At 44.4% G+C, this 23,408-nt stretch overlaps 1 protein-coding gene across 5 annotated transcripts in view; it reads right to left on the reverse strand.

Annotated features, from left to right (window-relative positions):
• Positions 1–23,408, reverse strand: part of prkg1b (protein kinase cGMP-dependent 1b) — a 724,128-nt gene that overhangs the window by 8,944 nt on the left and 691,776 nt on the right. For 3 of the 5 annotated variants that reach the window (XM_080205468.1, XM_080205472.1, XM_080205470.1), the window contains exons 12-14: positions 13,249–13,338; positions 1,741–1,764; positions 879–1,020 (exon numbers count right to left, since the gene is read on the reverse strand). In XM_080205468.1, coding sequence (XP_080061594.1) covers positions 879–1,020; positions 1,741–1,764; positions 13,249–13,338 — 256 coding nt within the window. The remainder of the gene's footprint in view (positions 1–878; positions 1,021–1,740; positions 1,765–13,248; positions 13,339–23,408) is intronic. The other 2 variants (XM_080205473.1, XM_080205469.1) reach the window with 1 other exon arrangement.

Genomic DNA, 23,408 nt, shown 5'->3' on the forward strand with positions numbered 1-23,408 from the left:
GCACAGTGGTTAGCATTGCTGTCTCACAGCTCCAGGGATCTGGGTTCAATTCCAGATTTGGATCGCTGTCTGTGTGGAGTTTGCATGTTCTCCCCGTGTCTGCGTGGGTTTCCTCCCATAGTCCAAAGATGTGCAGGTTAAGTGAGTTGGACATGGTAGGTAAAATGTCCCTGAGTGTCCAAAGATATCTTGGTTAGAAGAATTAGCCAGGAGAAATGTGTGACGTTATGGTGATAGGGCAGAGAGAGGGCCTGGGGTAAGATACTCTGGCAGAGAGCTGGTGCAAATGTGCCAAATGGCCTCTTCTGCACTGTAGGAATTCTATGATCCTTGTTTCAGGAAATGAAGTTGGAAATTGAAGATAGGGAAGCAAAGATTTGCAGGGTGCAGTAGCCAGGACACAAACCTGATGTCAATATTTAGATTCTCGGGCCTTAACTTCCCAGGAAAACTGTTCTTTGGAATTGTTGTCCAGCCACTAAAATGTTTGGGGTATGACTCTCAAATTCCAGTCGGTCAGTTTGGCAGAGGATCAACAGGGAGGTCAAATAAATAAACGTTAAGGCTAAAACATGACTCAGTGGGAAGAACTGAAAATCAACGAAACCCAAAACTAAAATAGTCAAAACAGAGATTGATGTACAGACAGGGAACAGCAAAATTGCACAGTTTATTTTCTAAGTGCTTATTTATTCATCCTAAGTACACCAATATATATTTGTGACTGCAGCTAGTGTTTGACTCAGCGCTGTGGTTTATGAACTGAGAGCTAAAATAGCCAGCCAAAGATTCTCTAATTCCCCTTCCCTCTGGTGGGCACTGTAAGAGTTAGTAAAAGGGTGAATCTTTTTAATAAACCAAAGCCTTCCAACACTCACCAGTTTAGCATAACCCCGATGGTCAAGGATTAGGTTCTCTGGCTTGAGGTCCCTGTAAATAATTCCTTTGGAATGCAAATAGGCAAAGGCTTCTACCACACAGGCCGTGTAAAAACGCGTGGTCGCGTCGTCGAATGAACCTCTGCAAGAAAAATACCAAAAGGCGGTTACACCAGAGGACTTCCCCCAGTCAACGTATAGGTATTGTATTAGTCATATGGCTCAAGTTGGCATGTGATGCAGCCGGTGGTGCAACCAGGCAATGGTGCTATATACTGGAGACCACCTTGATATCATGCGTGCACACTCCATTTAAAAATACCATTATAATGTAGATGATGTTCAGTATCGTGGAGGGGGCCTGGCTGGAGGGTTTTCATCCTGTTTGTCATTGCATGCAATATTATTGCACAGAACCTCAATGCCGCTGTATCGCGTTCACCTCTCCACAAACTTACTCAATTTGTTTCAAAGGAGACAGCTCCTCTGTGAAAGTATTGGGAGGCAGGAAACTGTGGCAAGGGTTTTTACAATAACATTGTATGCACATGGTCACCGCTAAGCTGTCGAGATGCTGCAGGTTATAGGAAGAGATGGACTTGGGATCCTAAACCAAAGGAGATGATGAGAAACACCAGAAACCACAGCCTGGGAAGTTGACACATACATATCCAGGAAAAAAGTTGGTGCAAATGGGCAAACTTGTCATCCCATGCAATGGACAAACACTTAACACAATGCAAATGGATTTAGTGGCGCCCTCAAATGGATGAGACAAGCTGGATGGATTGAGAGGCTTGTTTGCACGTTCCAATTTAAATGATTGCCGTTCAATTATTTTCAACACAAAGCTGCCACATACCTTTTAACATTGTCTTCTTTGTATCTACGGAAAAAGGTCAATAAAATATTATTCAAGAAAGAGGTTGCCACAATATAGGTGGGAATTTGTCTTTTTAAAGGTAGTGGTTTGTAAGGATTTGGGCTCGCAGGGTAAATACGTGGGGTTACGGTGATACAGCATGAGTGGGATTGTTGTGGGCGCAGGCTCGATGGGCCGAATGGTCTCCTTCTACACTGTAATGATACTACGATTGCTTCAATAGAGCTTGGGCAGAATGCGTTCTTGGTTTCTTTATTTAATATCTGTCAGACAGAAGTATTGGGAACAAGTTGCAACTTTACTACTTGGGCAGTAACGTGGCAGAGTGAGCTGTCTGCCTATATAGAACCCATCTGATTTTCAGTCTGTTGACTTCAATTATATAAAATTGGGTGGTAACAATAGTCAGCACGAGACTCACTCCAACAAATTACTGTCAAGATGATAATGGTGATATTACTAATCCAGTCCTCTGGGTTGCTATTTGTAACATAACCACTTTATTATACTTTAAAATGCACATTCTTCAGGTTGTTATTTTTTCTCTACCTTATTTAATACATTGAAAAATCTTTTAAAAAGATGTGTGAATAAAAAGATAGCCAAATGTGCTACCATTTCTTCTGTAAATCACAGGGCTGTTGCTTGACTAAATGCACTGATTGATAAACTTATTTGTCAAAAAGCAGTAAAATTTAACTCAGCCTTGCTTTCCCTCCTGCAAAGATGTTTCTCAAAGTACTTAAGAGATTACAGCGAAGTCACTCCAAGCAAGATCTTACAACCTACAACCTAGACACCACGCAAACAGAGAAACAATCGGCACATTGGCACAGTGGTTAGCATTGCTGCCCCTCAGCACCAGGGTCCCAGGTTCAACTCTGGGCTCAGGTGACTGTCTGTGTGGAGTTTGCACTTTCTCGCCGTGTCTGTGTGGGTTTCCTCCAGGTACTCCGGTTTCCTCCCACAGTCCAAAGATGTGTGGTTTTGGTGGAATGACCCTGGTAAATGGACCCTAGTGTCAGGGGATTAGCAGGATAAATGCGTGGGGTTACTGGAGTACAGCCTGGGTGGGATTGTGGTCGGCGCAGGCTCGATGGGCTGAATGGCCTCCTTCTGCACTGTAGGGATTCAATGATTACAGAAACAAACCACTTCCAGGAGAGCCAAACTCCTGCAGAATTTTCATGGCTCAAAATGTATAGAAGCTGTATTTTAGGGCTACACAACACATCTCAAAGCCAGCATTGGATTAGGTCACGGGTTAAATTGCTGTTCCGTCGAATTAATGTTCCGTTCTAGCCTCAACTAAGCTGCTCGTTTTCTCTCTCTATGCAATCATTTCAATGATCTGGATCTTTCAGTCAGTGGTGAGGGAATGGTGCTCATTGCTGACCTCTCTGAAAAAGCTACTCACAAAGATCTAGTCATTTCCGTGCTGTGTCCCCCTCTTTCATGACGTTAGCTTGAATCTGGCATCAGAGCACCGAGTCATAGAATCCCCACAGTGCAGAAGGATGCCATTTGGCCCATCGATGCTGCACTGGCAACAGTCCCACCCAGGCCCTATCCCCTTAACCCCATTTATTTACACTGCAAATCCCCCTAACACTAACATCTTGGGACATTAAGGGGCAATTTATCATGGCCAATCCACCTAATCCACATATCTTTGGACTGTGGGAGGAAACCGGAGCACCCGGGCGAAATCCAAGCAGGTATGGGGAGAACGTGCAAACTCCACACAGACAATGGCCCGAAGCTGGAATTGAACCCGGGTCCCTGACGCTGTGAGACAGCAGTGCTAACCACTGTGCCACCATGCTGCCCTGACATTATGGACTTCCCCTTCCATGACACTAGTTTGAACCTAGAGGATCTCCAGGCGTCCAGCTGAATTGGCAAGCAGCCAATTACACAAAGCAGTCTCACAATCAGTAAACCGGGAAGTAAAACTTGGAATGCTACCTTCGCTTATCGTTTTAATTTCCTGCAGATAGTGAAATCATTCATTGTGGCACCCCTGCTGGATTGATTTCAGTCTGGGTGAGGGTGGAAGGTGGACTTTGGCACTGCACTCCATGGACTTGGGAAACATGGAATTACTGATAGCAACTTCTGGATTTTGACATTTAACCGTGAACTCTATAGCACCGTAGAACATTACAGCACAGAAAACAGGCCTTTTGGCCCTTTTTGGCTGTGCTGAACCATTTTTCTGTCCAGTCCCACTGACCTGCACCTGGACCATATCCCTCCACACCCCTCTCATCCGTGAACCCGTCCAAGTTTTTTTTACATGTTAAAAGTAAGCCCACATTTACCACTTCATCTGGCAGCTCATTCCACACTCCCACCACTCTGTGTGAAGAAGCCCCTCCCCAATATTCCCTTTAAACTTTTTCCCCTTCACCCCTGTCCTCTAGTTATTTGTCTACCCTAGCCTCTGTGGAAAAAGCCTGTTTACACTCGCTCTACCTATAACCATCACAATTTTATACACCTCTATCAAATCTCCCCTCATTCTTCTATGCTCCAGGGAATAAAGTTCTAACCTATTCAACCTTTCTCTGTAACTCAGTTTCTCAAGTCCTGGCAACATCCTTGTAAATCTCCTCTGCATTCTTTCAACCTTATCAATATCCTTCCTGTAATTAGAACATAAGAAATAGGAGCAGGAGTAAGCCATCTAGCCCTTCGAGCCTGCCCCGCCATTCAATAAGATCATGGCTGATCTGTCGTGGCTCAGTTCCACATTCCCGCCCTCTTCCCTTAATCCCCTCTCTTATCAAAAACCCATCAACCCGCGTCTTAAATATATTTAGCGAGGCAGCCTCCACCACTTCAACGGGCAGAGAATTCCAGAGATTCACCACCCTTTGAGTGAAGAAGTTCCTCCTCAACTCCGTTCTAAACCACGCCCCCCTTTATCTTGAGGCTGTGCCCCCTAGTCCTATTATCCTTTCTGAGCGGGAAGAGTCTCTCCACCTCTATCCTATCCATCCCATTCATCATCTTATACGTCTCAATGAGATCTCCCCTCATTCTCCTAAACTCTAACGAGTACAAGCCTAGTTTATGCAGCCTCTCCTCATAGCTCAACCCCCTCACTCCGGCATCAGCCTAGTAAACCTCCTCTGCACTCCCTCCAAGGCCAAAATATCCTTGCATAAGTACGGCGCCCAAAACTGCACACAGTACTCCAGCTGCGGCCTCACCGATGCCCTATACAGCCGCAGCAAGACCTCCCTACTTTTATATTCAATCCCCCTCGCTATGAAGGCCAGCATCCCATTCGCCTTCCTGATCACCTGCTGCACCTGCAAGCTGGGTTTTTGCGACTCATGCACAAGGACCCCGAGGTCCCTCTGCACCGTCGCCTGCTGCAGTTTTTCGCCACGTAAGAAATAGTCCTTCCTACCATTATTCCTACCAAAGTGGACCACCTCGCACTTGCCAACATTAAATTCCATTTGCCAGTTCCTGGCCCATTCGTCCAGCCTATCTAGATCCTTCTGTAGACTCTCCACACAGTTTGCCTTTCCTCCAATCTTGGTGTCATCAGCAAATTTCGACACCTTACACTCGGTTCCCTCCTCCAGATCATCTATATAAATGGTAAATAGCTGAGGCCCCAGCACCGACCCCTGAGGCACTCCACTAGTCACCATCCGCCAATCCGAATAGCACCCGTTGACCCCCACTCTCTGCTTCCTATTTGACAACCAATCCTCTATCCATGCTAACACCCTACCCCCAACTCCCTGTCCCCTGACCTTCTGCAATAACCTCCTGTGAGGTACCTTGTCAAACGCCTTCTGAAAATCCAGAAAGACCACATCCACCGGCTCTCCTCTATCCACCGCCCTAGACACATCCTCATAGAACTCCAGTAAATTTGTCAGACACGACTTCCCTTTAACGAAACCGTGCTGCGTCTGCTCTATCAAGCAATTCCTCTCAAGATGCCTCGCTATTTCCTCCTTGATGACGGATTCTAACATTTTACCTACAACAGACGTTAAACTAACCGGCCTATAATTCCCTGCCTTTTGCCTGGCACCCTTCTTAAACAACGGCGTAACATTAGCCGCTTTCCAATCTTCCGGCACTTCCCCGGAATCCAGCGACCAAATTAGGTGACCAAAACTGCACACAATACTCTAAATTCGGCCTCACTAATGTCTTATCCAATCTCACCATAACATTCCAACTCTTATACACAATACTTTGATTTATAAAGGCCAATGTATCAAAAGCACTCTTTACAACCCTATCTGCCAGTGACACCACAGGGAGAATTTTCCTGTCCCGCCTGCCACGGGAATCAAAGCAGGCAGGACAGAAGATTCGATGGACTGTGCAAAGGTCCATTACTCTTGTGCAAGAGATTTCTGGCCTGGGGCGAGTGCAGTCAGAAAATCCCATTAGACGTTGTTGTTATTTGACTAGGGCAGCAACGGTGAACATCTATAGTTTCATAGTCACTGATGCCCTGAAATGCATGACCCACTTAGGATCATGTCCAGGGCAAACTTCACGGGAGTAGGGAAAATTTTGTTGGACAAATGAACCGGCTGACAGCATTAACAATGTAAAAGATTAATGAATAATTTCAATCTGTTTACATACCAAGGTTTGTGCAAACCTGAAACTTCTACAAAGTATCACAATGGAATAGACGGCCTCTGGCAGCAGACTCATTCAATTATTCCTTCCAACTGGTTCGTCTCCATTATCTGATAGTGTATTGTGCATCATCACAAGGTTATGGAAGGCCATTGGGCCCATCTACCTCAGCTTGCGGATGGGAATATTTTTATTTTAGATTGTTAAATCGGCCAGATTCTCTGCCTGAGATCACAATGTGTTGGAAAGTTAAGTCAAAAACATATTTAAGACCCAAAATAATATGTTATATCTCACCAGGCACACAGCAGGATGGATTTAAACAAATCTTCAGTTTTCTGCACTTTAGGCTGGACTTTAGCAGTTCTCTGAATAGTCAGTACCTGAGTAATGAATTCATGTTCACAAGATTCACAGGATGCTGGTTATTAATGAGTTAACCTGCAATCGGCAGCATGGTGGCACAGTGGTTAACATCGCTACCCCACAGCGCCAGGAACCCAGGTTCAACTCCCAATTTGGCTCACTGTCTGTGTGAGTCTGCATGTTCTCCCCATGTCTGCATGGGTTTCTTCTGGGTGCTCTGGTTTCCACCCATAGACATGCTGGTTAGATGCATTGGCCATGCTAAATTCTCCCTCCATGCATCCAAACAGGCACCGAAGTGTGGCAATTAGGGGATTTTCACATTAACTTCATTGCAGCGTTAATGTAAGCCTACTTGTGACACTAATAAATATTTACTTTTATTTCCAAGCAAACTGCATTTTGATCAAAAGGTGTCTTGTTATTTTAAGGCAGCAGGTGGCGCAACAGGATAGAGTTGGATAATAATGGACACTCAGTAATTGTAACTTCTCAGGAAATACAAAGGGAAGGTGCACAGATTTGATAGATTAATCTAGCAGTACTTCCTGTATTGATGCAGCATGCATGGGACAGCCACAACTTTTCAATTTCTTATCCATTGGATTTTCCACTAAATCATTCAACATCAAAATGAAACAGTAGTATTTCTGTCAGAGCCAAAAATAACAATTTGAGAGCAAGACCCCAGATGTTACAGTGAGTGTGTGTGCTCGAGGCATATATATGAGTGTGTGAAAGTGGGGGAGGGAGCGAGATGAACTGTGTTGCGTTCAGAAGTTAGTGTGAGGAGGGAGGGAGCAAAGAGGGAGAATGAGGGAGGGAACAAAGAGGGAGAATGAGGGAGGGTGGCCAACTGTGTTTGTGTTCAGATGCATGCGTGAAGGATGGGGAAGGGATTGAGGAAGGAGAGGAGGGAGAGCGAGGAAGAGGAGGGAGAGCGAGAGAAAGGGAGGGAAACAGACTGTGTGAGTCAGGAGTGAGAAAGAGAGTGAGAGTGTGACAGAGTGAGAATGAAGAGAGAGAGTGAACAGTGGGGGCAGAGGGAGGGGAAAGGGAGGGAGGAGTGGAGGGAGTGAGGGGGGAGTGAAGGGGGGGAGTGAGGAAAGAGACAGACTGTGCTTGTGAGTTCAGAAGTGTGAGTGTGAATGTGCAGCAGTGTATCTGAGTAAAAATAATCAGGAGATGGGAAATTGAACCTTCCCTTAGCCAATCCCTGAGGATTGAGGATTTAACATACAGTTTAGGGCCCTATAACTTACTGAGAGGCCTGTTTACCATTTTAGGACAGCACTGAGTGGGATGTGCAGGAGGCTCCAGTATCAGCTGGTGGCCCAGCTAAAAGGGATTACTGTAGGCAGGCTGGAAAGAACAGGAGAACGTTAACCAGTCCATATTCTGGTCTTATTTATTGTTTATTCATTCATGGGACACACCCTTCCTTAGTTGCCCCTTGAAGAGGCAGTTAAAAGTCAACCACATTGCTATGGATCTGGGGTCACATGGAAACCAGACTAGGCAGGACAGCAGATTCCTATCCTTAAAGGGCATTAGTGAACCAGATGGGTTTTTACACCAATCAGCCACGCTTTCATAGTTATCATGGAGAGGTTGGTTTGTTTTGTTGGAACTGAGAAGGATGAGAAGTGACATAATTGAGACAGACAAAATAGTGAGGGGTAGAGGGAGAGTAGACAGGAGGAACCCATTTCCCTTAGCAGAGAGTTCAAAAACCAGGGGTCACAGGTTCAAGCGAAGTGGCAGAAGGATTAGAGGAGATATGAGGAAAAATCTTTTTATGCAGAAGGTGGTGGGTGTCTGGAATTCACTGCCTGAGTTGGTGGTGGAAGCAGAGACCCTAAACTCATTTAAAAAGGACCTGGATCTGCATCTTAAGTGCTGTAAATTGCAGGGCTATGAATCATGGTAGGAAGATGGGATTAGAAAGAACATCTGGATGTCTTTGGGTTGACATGAACACGATGGGCTGAATGGCTCCATTCTATACTGCATCATTTCTATGGTTCTATTCGACTTTTAATCCCAGATTTGTACTGGATTCATCTACAGTGATGGGATTTGAACCTGGGTCCCCAGGCAGTAGCCCAGTGAAAATATCTCGAAGCCACCACCTCTCCATTCCCACTCAGAGTCACAGGGGTGCTCCACGCACACCAACCCAGGGAGGGGGGTGGCTTTCTTCCACACGAAACACAACACCAATGACATCTAGTTGCTTCATCAGCTAGCTGTCCATCCTGAAATCCAGGCCGCGTGAGGGGGGGTGGTGGCGAGAGGGCGGGGGTGTGTGGGCAACAAGGTGGGGCATGTAACGGGGCTTTGCAAGAGGGTGGGTGTATGAGAGTGAGTGGACCGAGGAGTGCATGAGAGTGTACGTGAGAGAACACAAGGACAGAAGTAATTATGAACACACTCATAAAAGCTCAGTCTCCTTGTACCAAATCTCCCCGCAGTATTTTAAATGGATAAAGATTATAAAGCAGAGGAATAATATCAGAAAGCTTGAGTTATTGGGCATTTGGACAAAACACGTGCAGTAACTTTGTTTCTCCTATTTATTTTATCTTGAAACAATTGTCAATTCCTAACAAAAATAAATTGCATTCTCGAACTGAGTCAATTCGACCAATATAAAAGAGTTTTACACAGACCTCAAGAAGAAAATTAGGCGGGTATTTTGTGCCAAAAAACAATTTCATACTTAATATTCTCAGAAATTGTAATTATAAAGTGTAGTGAAATGTGTCATTGGCTGACTAAATTGATCCCTTGGATGAGGGAGTCATCCTATGATGAGATGCTGTGAATTGGATCCATTTTCTCTGGAGTTTAGAAGAATGAGAGGGAATCTCACAGAAACATAGAAACTAGAAGCAGGAGTAGGCCATTCAGCCCTTCGAGCCCGCTCCGCCTTTCACTTTGATCATGGCTGATCATCAAACTCAATATTTTAATCCCACCTTCCGCCACCCCCCCACCCACCCTCCGTGCTCCCCCCTCCCTCCATATGCCTTGGTCCCTAGAGGGTGACATTTAAGAATCAACCACATTATACAGAAACAAAGAAACAGAGAGACTAGAAGCAGGAATAGGCCATCTGGCCCTTCGAGCTTGCTCTACCATTCATTTTGATCATGGCTGATCATCGAATTCGATATCTTGATCCCTCCTTCCTTCCATATTCCTTGATCCTTTAGCCCCTAGAGATATATCAAAGTTCTTCCTGAAATCACACAACATTTTGACCTCAACTACATTCTGTGGTAGTGAATCCACACATTCACCATTCTCTGGGTGAAGAAATCTCTCCTCACCTCATTTCTAAAAGGTTTACCCCTCATCCTCAAACTATGACCCCTAGGTCTGGACTCCCCGCCATCAGGAACATTGTTTCTGAATCTACCTTGTCTAACCCTGTTAGAATTTTATAAGTTTCTATGAGATTTCCTCTCTCTCTTAACTCCACTGAATACACTCCTAATGAAATTAGTCTCTCCTTATATGACAGACATGCCATCCCAGGAATCAGCGTGGTAAACTTTCGCTGCACTCCCTTTATAGCAAGGACATCCTTCCTCAGATAAGGGAACCAAAACTGCACACAATATTCCAGGTGTGGCCTCACCAATGCCCTATACAATTGCAGTAAATGATATAGGACGGCTTCATGAAGATGATCACACACCTCTGACAGCACGTACTCCTTCCCCTCTCATAGACATTTCAAATGTCCCCAAGTGGAGCCTACAGTCATGGCTCACCAGCACCCTGTACAATTGCAATAAAACATCCCGATCCCTATACTCAAATCCTCTCACTGTGAAGGCCAACATACCATTTGCCTTCTTTACTGCCTGCTGTAACTGCACGCTTACTTCCAGAGACTGATGCACAAGGACACCAAGGTCTCACTGAGTCGCCACCTTTCATTTACACCCATTCAAATAATAATCTACTTTCCCATTATTGCTACTGGAGTGGATAACCTCACTTTTCTCCTCATTGTAGGAGAGTCTGAAGGGGCTTGATGGGGTGGATGCTGATAAATTTTTGTTGCTGGTAGGACAATCTAAAACAGAATCTCGGGATAAGGAGCCAATCGTTAAGGGCTGAGATTACTTCACTCAAAGGGTTGGGCTTCTTTAGAATTCTTTACTCCAAAAAGTTGTGAATACCCCATCATTGAATACATTTAAGGTTGGGGTAGAAATATTTTTGATCTCTCAGGGCTTTAAGGGTTATGAGCAACGGGCAGGAAATTGGAATTAAAACCCAAGATTAGCCGTGATCATATTAAATGGTGGAGCAGTCGCAACAGGCCACATGCTTTACTCCTGTTCCTATACCTTTTGTTCTTCCATTAACATGTCACACACGCTCTGTATTTTAAGGTATTTTTGAAGACTAAATTAAGTTTTGCACATATTTTGCAATTACAGCATTTGAGGTGAATTTGGTTAAAACCGTACTTTTTCGCTCTTAGTTACTCAGAATGACCATATAACCCAAACTTTCTCCCTCTGCAGTGCCACTGACGGTGAGATGATATAATTGCAGCATGACACACTCACAGAAGCAGTTCTATTGTACATGTAGAATTTATACCTGAAGTATAAAACTAAAGACTGCCTTTAAAAGGGTTAAATTTATGACTAAATCCTGAATCAATGGTTGACACACACTACCATTTCGCAAGAAGATGACACTTGATTTTGCTTCACCATTTGCAAAGAGAAATTGACTAGTTCATTACTAAATCTTTGGTTGAGCAGTTTAAGATCTGAATAAAAGAACTGGAGTTCTCCAAATCTGATATAGCTCATCACAAAACAAAAATATCCCGATGAATGTGTCACAGATCTATTTTTGTAGAACTGAGTTATCCATGAAATAGAAAAAGCTTCAATTTGAAGCCCCATGCAAAAGGAGGCACCTCCAACAGTGTAGCACTCCCTCAGTACTACACTTGGGGTGGGATAATTGCTGAAACACTCCTTTGCAGATGATTGGTAGCACAGTGGTTAGCACTGCTGCTTCACAGCGCCAGGTACCCAGGTTCGATTCCTGGCTTGAGTCACTGTCTGTGTGGAGTTTGCACATTCTCCCTATATTTGTCTAGGTTTCCGCCGGGTGCTCCAGTTTCCTCCTACACTCTGAAAGACGTGTTGGTTAGGTGCACTGACTTGAACTGTGGCAACTAGGGGAATTTCACAGTAACTTCACTGCAGTGTTAATGTAAGCCTTACTTGTGACTGATAAATAAACTTTAACTATATTCAAAGTCGACCTTGGGCAAGGGGGGGGAAGGCATGGAGTCGACCAGTCAACAGATTAGCTCAGGGCTCATGACTCACCCCGTTCAACATTTATACAAATCAGCTGTTAATAACCACATCCCACATATCCATCTATGCCGATGACATCTGTTGGATCAGCAAAGTTCCAGCCTTTGGATCTCTGGGTCAGATCTTTAATGAAACTGTGTAAAGTGGATGGACTACTGTGGCACATGGCAACTCACACTGAACCCCTCTAAAAGCATATCCCGTGAATTTCACCCCCACAATGTCACTGCTGCCTATCTGCAAGGATGGCCAGAGACTAAAGCGTGATCCCAACTCAACAAATCTAGGTACGAGTCCACACATGACTCTGCCATCCAGGGGGCATCTGAGGAAAATAGCAGCAAAGCTCAAACACAGAAACAACCTCATAACCAAACTTAAGATTAAAGCAAAATACTGCGGATGCTGGAGTCCGAAACACAAGCAGAAAATGCTGGAAAATCTCAGCAGGTCTGACAGCATCTGTGGGGAGAGAATAGAGCCAACGTTTCGAGTGTAGATGACACTTCAGGCACACAGGCGACACACAATTCAATGAAACAATAAGAATCACATGGCAACTACACTACTTGGAAGTTCTCTTTCAAGCCACTCACCATCCTGACTGGGAAAAATATTGGCCGTTTCTTCACAGTTGCTGGGTTAAAATCCTGGTACTCCCTCCTTAACAGCACTGTGGGTGTACCTGCACCGCGGAGACCGCAGCACTTCAATGTGGCAGCTCACCACCACCCTCTCAAGGGTAATTATGGATGGGCAATAAATGCTGGCCTGACCAGCGACACCCACATCATTTGCTTGAACAAAAAGTAAACTGAAACTTTTGGCTCGATACCTCTCCCCTGGCTTCCTGTCCTCTCAAACATCACTCTGGGGATTTGCATTTGGTAAATAAAGTACTGTACTGGAGGGTCAGCTTAGGTTATGTGATCAAGTGTCTGCTGTTGGATTTGAACTCACAGACTTCTAATTGGAGATAAGAGTGCTACCCACTGAGCCAAGGCTGTTACTTAGAAAGTAGCCACTCTGAAAATAACAACTGTTTTGGTAAAAGCTGCTGTGTTGATCAATGCAAAGAGATATTGAAAGTGAATTCTGCATAAAAATAATTTCTTTCATTCCATACCTGTCCCTGAGAATGGTCCACAGCTCTCCACCAAGGCAAGCCTCCATTAACATGTATAAATATTTGCTGTCCTTGAATGTCCTATAGAGCCTGTATTGAAGAGAGAAGAGTGTCAATGATTCAGTTAAAGTGACAATACACAGTCTAGGTTTACACAACTCTTCCTTATTTCAATCCAGATTTCACTCATTATTTGTGCAGGCTTTGCTGAGATTATTAATATTTTCATTTGATTAGAATTCAGAACATTTCTCGGCAACCGTGTCTTAAGCAAACACACATCGAATTGAAAGGACTTAAGTGACAGTATTTTCCTGATTCATGTTACAGCCAAAGTTCTACAATTGAATTGTTTTACAAATTTGAAGAATACATTCTTCTGATTCTGTGCAAGTGCTGAGCTGGAGTGAAAGATAAAACAAATGGACATTCAACAAGGTTAACAGCATTGAACATCCCAGTGAATCTTCCAAAGGTGAGAGATAGGAGAACCCCAGAACACAAGGGGTGCAATGGCTGAGCGCACTGCTGTCAGTGCTGGAGCAGTGGTCCCATGAGGAAAGCGTACTGGATGTGAACTGGGATGCAGGAGTGAGGCCATGGGGGATTTGTGGGTAAAGGGCAATATTTTACAATTAATTAGTTTGGGAATGGGCAAAGAACATAGTGAGAATGGGGACAGTGCGTGAGAACCCAGTGAGAATGGGGAGAGTGCGTGAGAACCCAGTGAGATCAGGGGCAGTGTGTGAGATCTCAATGAGATCAGTGACAGTGTGTGAGAACCCAGTGAGACCAGGGACAGTGTGTGAGAACCCAGTGAGATCAGGGACAGTGCGTGAGAACCCAGTGAGACCAGGGACAGTGTGTGAGAACCCAGTGAGAATGGGGAGAGTGCGTGAGAACCCAGTGAGATCAGGGGCAGTGTGTGAGATCTCAATGAGATCAGTGACAGTGTGTGAGAACCCAGTGAGATCAGGGACAGTGCGTGAGATCTCAGTGATGATGTGCGAGTGGGACTGGGTGTTGTGTATGACACAGAGGGGCATCAGGATTTGAAGACATTGCCATTTGTGCAGTATTGAACTTGCTAGACCAGTGTGGAGAGAATTTGGGAAGTTGAAGTAATGAAAGCATGAAGTCGGGGGAAGTTGGGGGGGGGGGGGGTGCAGACAGAAGGGTGAAGGCAGAACAAACAGTCCTGGCGATGGAATGGATAGAACATTAAGGTTAAAGGTAAACGTAGCGTCAAAGATCACAAACGAGTGCATCATCGGTCTGAGTTGGATAAAGGAGCAAAGTTATAGAATAGGACTCGGGTTTTATATTTCTGGTGGACACTTTGTCTTCATCTGGTGAGAAATGGCAGAATATTCCAGCTCACCCTTGGCAGAATATCAGGGTAACAGTGTGGGTCATTCAGGATGGGAACAAAGAGGGTGAGGCAGACGCCACGGGCACATTAGTAGAAGCCGAGGTCCTGCTTATGGACAATGTAACGTTACTGAGGAGCGGCATATCAGAGTGAACCCAGGAAACACAGTTTTGGGGTGGGCAAAGGAGTGATTGCAGGAGACGTGAGGGCCACAGCCAGTGGTTTAGAGAGGTAGTACAGGAGATTAGAGAAACAGGGCCACATTGAAAGTTCCAGAGAAATTGGGCAGCACACACTGGATAATCCAGCTGTTAACTTTGAGCAGTGCAGCCCTGGTGCTATAGGATCAGAGTATAAGGAATGGTTCGGACAGCCCAATGCGGAGATGGGTGGTGATCATGATTTCCTGGATTTTGACCTCCGCAAATTCCTATCTCTTGATTTCTCTTTGCAACTCAGTGTTTAGGGTAATTCATACGGGATGACCTGTGATCCTTCCTTGTATTAGAACGGTCCTGTCTGTAAGAGTAATTTAGCATAATTAGTTCTAAAAATATTCTCACTATCAATGCTGCTACGTCACATTTAACAGCCACAGTGCAAATAAATCACAGGGGGAATGCATTGGCACACATTATTCAGTAAGAATTAGATCTGATACAAGTAAACCTCTAATAAATCATGTTGAAAACACATTTGAAGTTCACCTCTGAAAGAAAAACACTTCAGCACAAATCCAGGGTATGGACACACGAACATACACATTAGGAAAAGGAGTAGGCCATTCAGCCCCTCGAGCCTGCACTGCCATTCGGTATCATGGCTGATCTGACTGTGACCTCAACTCCACATTCCAGCTACTCCCTACGGCCATCCATTCCCTCATTAATCAAGAACCTGATCAGTCTGATCTCTTCCACAAAGGAAAACATCCTCTTAGCATGTCACGTCCCCTCAAGAAGTATAGACTAGAATCCCTGCAGTGCAGAAGGAGGCCGTTTGGCCCATCGAGTCTGCGCCATCTCTGACAGAGCATTTTACCTGGGCCCTATTTCTGTAATCCCACATATTTACTCTGCTAATCCCCCTAACTAACATATCTTGCAGGATACGGGACAAATTAGCATGGCCAATCCACCTAACCTGCACATCTTTGGAATATGGGAGGAAACCGGAGCAGAAGAAACCCATGCAGACATGGGGAGAATGTGCAAACTCCGCATAATCACCCAAGGCTGGAATTGAACCTGAGTTACTAGTGCTGTGAGGTAGTTGTGCTAACCACTGTGCTACCATGGTCCTAATTTTATATATTTCAATAAGATCACCTCTCATTCTTCTAAACTTTAATGGATATAGATTCAACCTTTCCTCATAAAATAACCCCCTCATCCCAGGAACCAGCTGAGTGAACCTTTTCTGAATTGCTCCTGATGCAATTATATATTTTCTTCAATAAAGAGAACAAAATTGTACACGGTACTTTATATGTGGCCTCACCAACGCCCTGAACGACTATAGCAAAACATCCATGCTTCTATATTCAACGTCCCGTTCAATAAACACAGCATTCCATTCGCCTTCCACACCACTTGCTGTACCTGTGGACTAACTTTGTGATTCACATACCAGGATACCCAGATTCCTCTGTACCTCAGAGTTCTGCAACCTCTCTCCACTTAAATAAAATGCTGCTTTTTATTCTTCCTGTCAAAGTGGAAAAGTTCACATTTTCCCACATTATACTCCATCTTCCAGATTTTTTGCCCACTCGCTTAACTGTACATATTTTGCTGTATTTTCAAATGATGGATTCCTCGCTTATGAATCTTCAAAGCAAGTTGCTGATAAATTTCTATGGTTTTAGTTCCTGTTTGCCCGATATGGAGAATCTACTGTATTACTGTAAGGATATAACCCAGTTATATAAATGCAGGTGTAGACTGGTAGATATAGGATCTCCAAGTGATTAAAATGGTGCAGTTTCCCAGCACAATGCATTGGTAAAGTGCCCCTCTAGTTGGTGCACCCTATCCAGTAGTGTCTTGGCCTGCTGCTTGTTTGGGAGAGAGTAGGAAAGATGCCAGCTCCCAGTGCCACCTCTGTCCATTCAGCAACCATCACACCAGATTGGCTGCTCCTTCACCCACATCCCTTCGTGGAGTTGTGGAGATACTGGGTGCAGGATTTGCATTACTGAGATTGCCCCAGAGGGCTGCATTGGGTCTTTTGTGGCATCACCTCAAGTGTCTCAAAAACTCAAATCAGAATGGTGAATGTGTGGCATGAATATAGTTGAGGCCAAAACATTGACTACTGACTTCAAGAAAAAAAAATTAGATATCGCTCTTGGGGGCTCAGGGGATCAAGGGGGCAGCGGGGAATCAGGATATTGAATTTGTTGATCAGCCATGATCAAAGTGAATGGAAGAGCAGGCTCGAAGGTCCGAATGGCCTACTCTTTCTTCTAGTTTCTACGTTTCAATGAAACCGGCCTCAATGTGTGAAGTCTGTGGTCAGAACATGTTGGGAGCAGCTGTGGTCTGTGCAAAAACATGTCATCGAGAGGGCATTGCTGCTTCCAGGGTGGGACTCACGTCTGTTCAGCAGGCAGCGTTCCAGAACTGATCTGTTATTAAAGGAGGGTGATGTGACAGCTGCATGGGTTTGTCAATTAGTTTCCCAGGCTTGGCATTAGCCATTCTCTTAGATTGGCACCAGGTTAGTGCCAGTGCTGTGGATATTGGTAAAGAGCTTTCCTCGCTACTTTCTTCCTGTTGACCCAATATTTCTTCAGGAATTCTGGATAAACCCCACTGATTCCTGCTGCTTTGTCTGACTTGATTGATATCAGGGGCTGTCTCTTATGTGTAAGGATTCATGGAGTCTGCTCTAGGGCAGTCTTGAGGACTCTTCTTACTAGTCATTTATCTTCCCTGCTGATTGGTATCTTAGCGTTTTTTGGGAGTTGTGAGGTGGTGGCATTAGCACAATTCTGGGCCAGTGTTATGGCTTGTATTCAGATGCTGCCAAGCATCAAATGAGTTGCCACAACATTTGGCTTGAGCGCATGAAATATAATGAAATGTCCCAAAAGTGATTCACAGGAGCAAAGTGTGAAACTGAGTCATACCAGCTACATCTTAGAGGACGAGAGCAAAATAGAGAGATAGAGGAGTGAAGGGAGGGAATTTTAGATGTAAGGATTGAAGCAAGCAAAGGCTTGGTCAATAATGGTGGAGCAATTATAATTCAGAATACATAAGAGATCAAAACCAACAGAACCAACAAGTGAAAGTATTCAAACTAAGTGGAACAATATAATTTTTTGAATATCCCAATATATTTACCACTGAGCTACTGGCAAAAGTGAGCTGTAGATCATTATTTTACAGACCAACCTTTACAAATGCACCATGGAAAGCATTCCATGGTTGTATCACAGCTTGGTATGGCTCCTGCTCTGCCCAAGATCACAAGGAATTATAAAAGTTGTGAATGTAGCCCAATCCATCACACAAACCAGCCTCCTATCCATTGACTCTGTCTACGCTTCCCGCTGTCTTGGCAAAGCAGGCAGCATAATTAAAGACCTCATGTACTCCGGACATTCTCTCTTCTACCTTCTCCCATTGGGAAAAAGATACAAAAGTCTGAGGTCACGTACCAATCAACTCTAGAACAGCTTCCTCCCTCCTGCCATCAGACTTTTGAATGGACTTACCTTGATTTAAGTTGATCTTTCTCTACACTCGAGCTGTAACACTACATTCTGCACTCTCACATTCCCTTCCCTATGAATAGTATGCTTTGTCTGCATAGCATGCAATAGGCAATACTTTTCACTGTATGTTGATGCATGTGACAATAATGAATCAGATCAAATTAAAATCTTTAATTTCTAAATCCTTCAGGGTAATCTAGGAGGGTTGACAAGCCTACACATGGAAATCATGTGATTTATAAGGGTGAGTTTAATCAACCTGTCCGACCAGCATGTAAACTGATATTAGGCAGACAACAGGCCAGAGACTGGGCTCAATATTAATGGTGAGGTTTCTTTAGCACAAAGGCATTCAGTTATCCATTTGCTGGTGATTTGCAGAAACTGAAAAGTCGCCTCTTACCTTTCAGCAAGCTTTATTTAACCAAAATGTTGAAGCTCAGCTTTCCAACTGATTGGTTCACAAGGGTCAGGTCATTCACACCTGGTTGTTAAAGTGTCCCGTTTGTCCAGGTCCCTGTAATACGCTCTTGCTGGGACTCACCTACTCCCAGCAGCAAGTTCACAAGGTCATAGTTCAAATGTCACTTACCCTGGTGGTGATGACCCCTCCAAGAAGATGTGTTTTTTTTAGTGATTTCCAAGTCCTGCACCTTCACACAAAAATCGTGAACGGGAGGAAATCCAATTTTACTGTAGTCCTCGCACTGCCGACATCAGTAGAACTCTATGTGTATTTTGGGCCCCAGACCGTCCCAAACCACAAAAGGATCACAGGGAAGTGGGGCGGAGTTGGGAAGGCAGAGGAAGATTGTCTTTCCTCAGGAGAGGAACAAAGTGTGCCCTGATTAAGAGTACCTTTTACTCACAACCACTCTAACCCACTAGTTGTCCGTATAGACAGCAATGCAGCAAACCATGTGAAAAATTTCCTTTCTCCTTCTGACTTTTCTGCTTAAACTTATACTTTCAAGTGGTTTACTCTTATCACCAGTTCTGTTGTGCATTTGGAAACATGACACTCAGGAGCACTTTGGTGAAAAGGAAAGGAACTTGTGGTATCTGTTCACTCTTAAGTCTGCTGCGCCTCCGTTTCCTGCGCTCTATCTCATTACGTTGGCCTCACACACACATAAAAACGGGGCCAACCCTCACAAGAATACTTTCTTTCACATATTACTTAACTGGAGCACTGGGTGGCACAGTGGTTAGCACTGCTGCCTCACAGCGCCAGGGACCCAGGTTTGATTACAGGCCTTGGGTCACTGTCTGTGTGGAGTCTGCATGTTCACCCCGTGTCTGCATGGGTTTCCTCCGGGCGCTCTGGTTTCCTCCCACACTCTAAAAATGTGCGGGTTAGGTGGATTGGCCATGCCCCTTGCTGTCAGGGAGACTAGCTAGGGTAAGTGTATGTGGTTATAGGGATAGGACCTATTTGGGATTGTGGTCGGTACAGACTCCATTGGCTGAATGGCCTTCTGCACTGTAGGATTCTATGATTCCATACTACAGCAGGGTTCTACGGCAAGCCAAAAGACATGACATACATCTGAGAATAATTTTCATTCATACAATGTTTAAAGTTTATTTATTAGTGTCAAAAGTAGGTTTACATTAACACTGCAATGTGAAAATCCCCTAGTTGCCACACTCTGGCTCCTGTTCGGGTACACTGAGGGAGAGTTTAGAATGGCCAATGCACCTAACCCGCGAGTCTTTCAGACTGTGGGAGGAAACTGAAGCACCTGGAGGAAACCCACACAGACACTGGGAGAAGGTGCAGACCCCACACAGACAGTGACCCAAGCAGGAGTCCCTGGCGCTGTGAGGCAGCAATGCTGACCACTGTGCCATCGTGCCGCCTGCACAGTAATTCCAATTTATTAATTGATAATTGTTTCACCCTGCAGAATGTTTCAATAAAATCCTTGCAGCCCAGGCAGCAGGACAATTTCCTTAAGTCTGTGTTGTTTGGCTGATCATTGTAACAATGATGCTGTTTGATTTCTGGTGCTGAGGAATCTCCTACTGCAACAACTGGTTCGTGCTCTAGCAACAGGTCTGCAACCACATGCTAACTCCCATCAATCATAGGTTAAAGCAGAACTGGAGCTGTTATTCTGGGCGAGCTCGCTGGAAATTTATCTTGGAACTGCTGCAGTGTGAATCTTTAGAATCTGTTAATGAAATGTGCTTGGCGTGAAACTGCGTAATAAAAAATGATAAGCGACATACACAGCGAACGATCTGTCAGCTGATGGTGCTGGGATGAGTTACTTTCAGTCTCCAGCTTCCGGTATCAGGACTAATGTTTCACTTGGTTGGGAAGAGGGATCTGGTTGGAATTTCTGATGTGATATCAACATACACAGGTCTCGCTGAACATCAAGCCTTGATTTCTCCTGTAAAGTCTATAAAGGTCCCAAGAGAAAAAAACGAGACGTGTTTGGCTTTTGAATTATCTTTCCTCGTTGCTTCAAATGCGTTATCAGGAAGGATTAGTGCTCCGTTTGTTTAGCTGTGCAACTGGGGAGATTGAATGGCAACATTCAGTTGAGTTTGGAATATCCAGCAAAGCGCGTGCGGCACAGTGACACAGTGGTTAGCACTGCTGCCTAACAGCACCAGGAACCCAGGTTCGATTCCGGCCTCTGACGATTGCCTGCATGGAGTTTGCACTTTCTCTTTGCGGGTTTCCTTCGGGTGGGCCGGTTTCCACCCACAGTCTGAAAGACGTGCAGATTAGTTTAATGGCCAAGCTTAATTGCCCCTTAGGGTCCCAAATAGGTGTTGGTTAATGAGATTAGCAGAGTAAATGCGAGGGGTTGGGGGGATAGGATCTGGGTGGGATTGTGGGTCAGTGCAGCCTCGATGGGCCGAATGGTCCTCTTCTACACTGTAGGGATTCTATGATACACCCCATTCTGAAGTGCGATATCAAATGAATTACGATTGTTGCAAATTAGTCAGTAATTTCACATGAAGAGAAAAGCATAACAGTTTTCTCTTTTTGGATTAGCGCTGGGAAATAAGGATAGTTTAAGTAATCCATATTCCTATTCTGTGTATTAGGAATAGTAAGTTTAAGTAACTAAGTTATAATTGTGTGCTAAGAAAGGGTTAAAACTTCAGTTTGGCTCATCGTTAAGAAAGGTACCTGCAAGTCTGTAGATTTAGTTTCACTTCAAGTTTTGCCTGCATTGCAATGAAGATTTTATGATGTAAAAGCAATCACTGGGGTTTAAAGAAAACTAAGCTGTTGCTTAGCAACCAGAAATTCACAGCGAAAAGCAGAAACAGTTGAGTGTCAGTTTGGAACCAGGCAACCCAGAGTCAGGAGAATTCCACATAAACTGCTAGAACAGGCCAGATCATGCACAGGGACAGAAAACTAATCCCAAGCTAAAGGATAGAAAGTACCAGAAACTAGGGAATGGGAAGAGGAAAGTCCCAAGGAAACTGTGGAGTCAAAGACAGTTAAAGTTAGGAGCAAAAAGAGGCTCCCAGTTTAAAGGCAGGGCTGCAAGGTACAGACCTGGAGATGTCGGCTCGCAAGAAGCAAGAGATCCAAGGTGAAGTCTAAGGTTGATGACACCTTAATACAGCCTGTGAAGTAGTGGTCTTCTGTTGGTGTGGCTGAATGAACGTGTGGAAGCTTGAAAAGATGTGGCAATTCAGAGCAGAGGAATACTGTAAGGAGAGACTGGATGTGGATCTTTGGTGAAGGCATCTAAGAAAAAGCGTTGTCTGGGAGAAGGTTCCAAAGTGTGTTCTTCGAGAGTGGAGTTTGAAAACCCTTGAGTGAAAGCCAAAATTCCAGTGAGACCAGTTGGCTGACAGTGTGATAAGCATCGAGGGGGATTTGATGAGGCATCCACAGGCGTTGTATCGGGTGGCATCCTACACTTATTTTCAGAGTTTTCTTTTATTCATTCGTGGGACATGCGCATCACTAGCTGGCCATCATTTATTGCCCATCCCTAGTTGCCCGAGAGCAGCTGAGAGTCAACCACACCTGGATTCATATATAGGCCAGGCCAGGTAAGGACGGCAGATTTCCTTCCCTGAAGGACATTAGTGAACCAGACGGATTTTTCTGACAATCAGCAATGATTTCATGGTCATCAGTACATTCTTAATTCCAGATATTTTTTATTGAATTCAAATTCCACCACCTGCCGTGGCTGAATTTGAACCCGGATCTCCAGATCATTAGCTGAGTTTCTGGATTAATAGTCTAGTGATAACACCACCCGTTGATGTGGTGGAGGCTATCTCGCTAAATATATTTAAGACGCGGGTCGATAGGTTTTTGGTAGGCAAGGGGATTAAGGGTTATGGGGAGAAAGCGGGAAAGTGGAACTGAGCCACTTCAGATCAGCCATGATCTTATTGAATGGCGGGGCAGGCACAAGGGGCTAGATGGCCTACTCCTGCTCCTATTTCTTATGTTATGTTCTTCTTATGTTCTTCGACAATCACCTCCCCAGTGTGAGGTGTCTGACCGTAGTCACAGCAGAGCTAACCACCGTGCCACCTGATTGCAGTAAATTTAAGAATAAGTATTTGATGGAACCAAATGAGTAAATGAAGATAAATATATATCTGGCCATCATAGTTTTACAAAGAATTTACAGCACAAAAACAGTCAACTCGCTCAGAGTAGCCTATCCTGCTCCTCCTGACAAGCCTCCTTCCGTCTTTTTCCCTCTGGTCCTATCAGTAGGTCCTTCTATTCATTTCTTCCATTTGTACTTTTCCAGTTTCAGCTTAAATCTATCTCAGCCATTTGCCTTGATTGTCTAATGTGGTGGCAAGTTCTACATTATAACCAATCTTAGTAATGAATTAGGATAGAATAAAATAGATTAGACCACGTCAGAGAGAAAATAGGAAAGATTGTCGTGAGAATAGGCAACATTCTATCAGAGACAGAAATAGGAGAGACAATAATCAAGGGGAATGTAGGCTAGAATGTATTAGAAATACCTGTTATGCCAGGGGCAGAGACAGGGGGTGACCCAATACAAAGCAAACCAGTTTTATATCAGACTCTTTGCTTCT

This window comes from Carcharhinus amblyrhynchos, chromosome 17, assembly GCF_965287045.1.
Source record: "Carcharhinus amblyrhynchos chromosome 17, sCarAmb.v2.hapA, whole genome shotgun sequence".
NCBI lineage: Eukaryota > Metazoa > Chordata > Chondrichthyes > Carcharhiniformes > Carcharhinidae > Carcharhinus > Carcharhinus amblyrhynchos.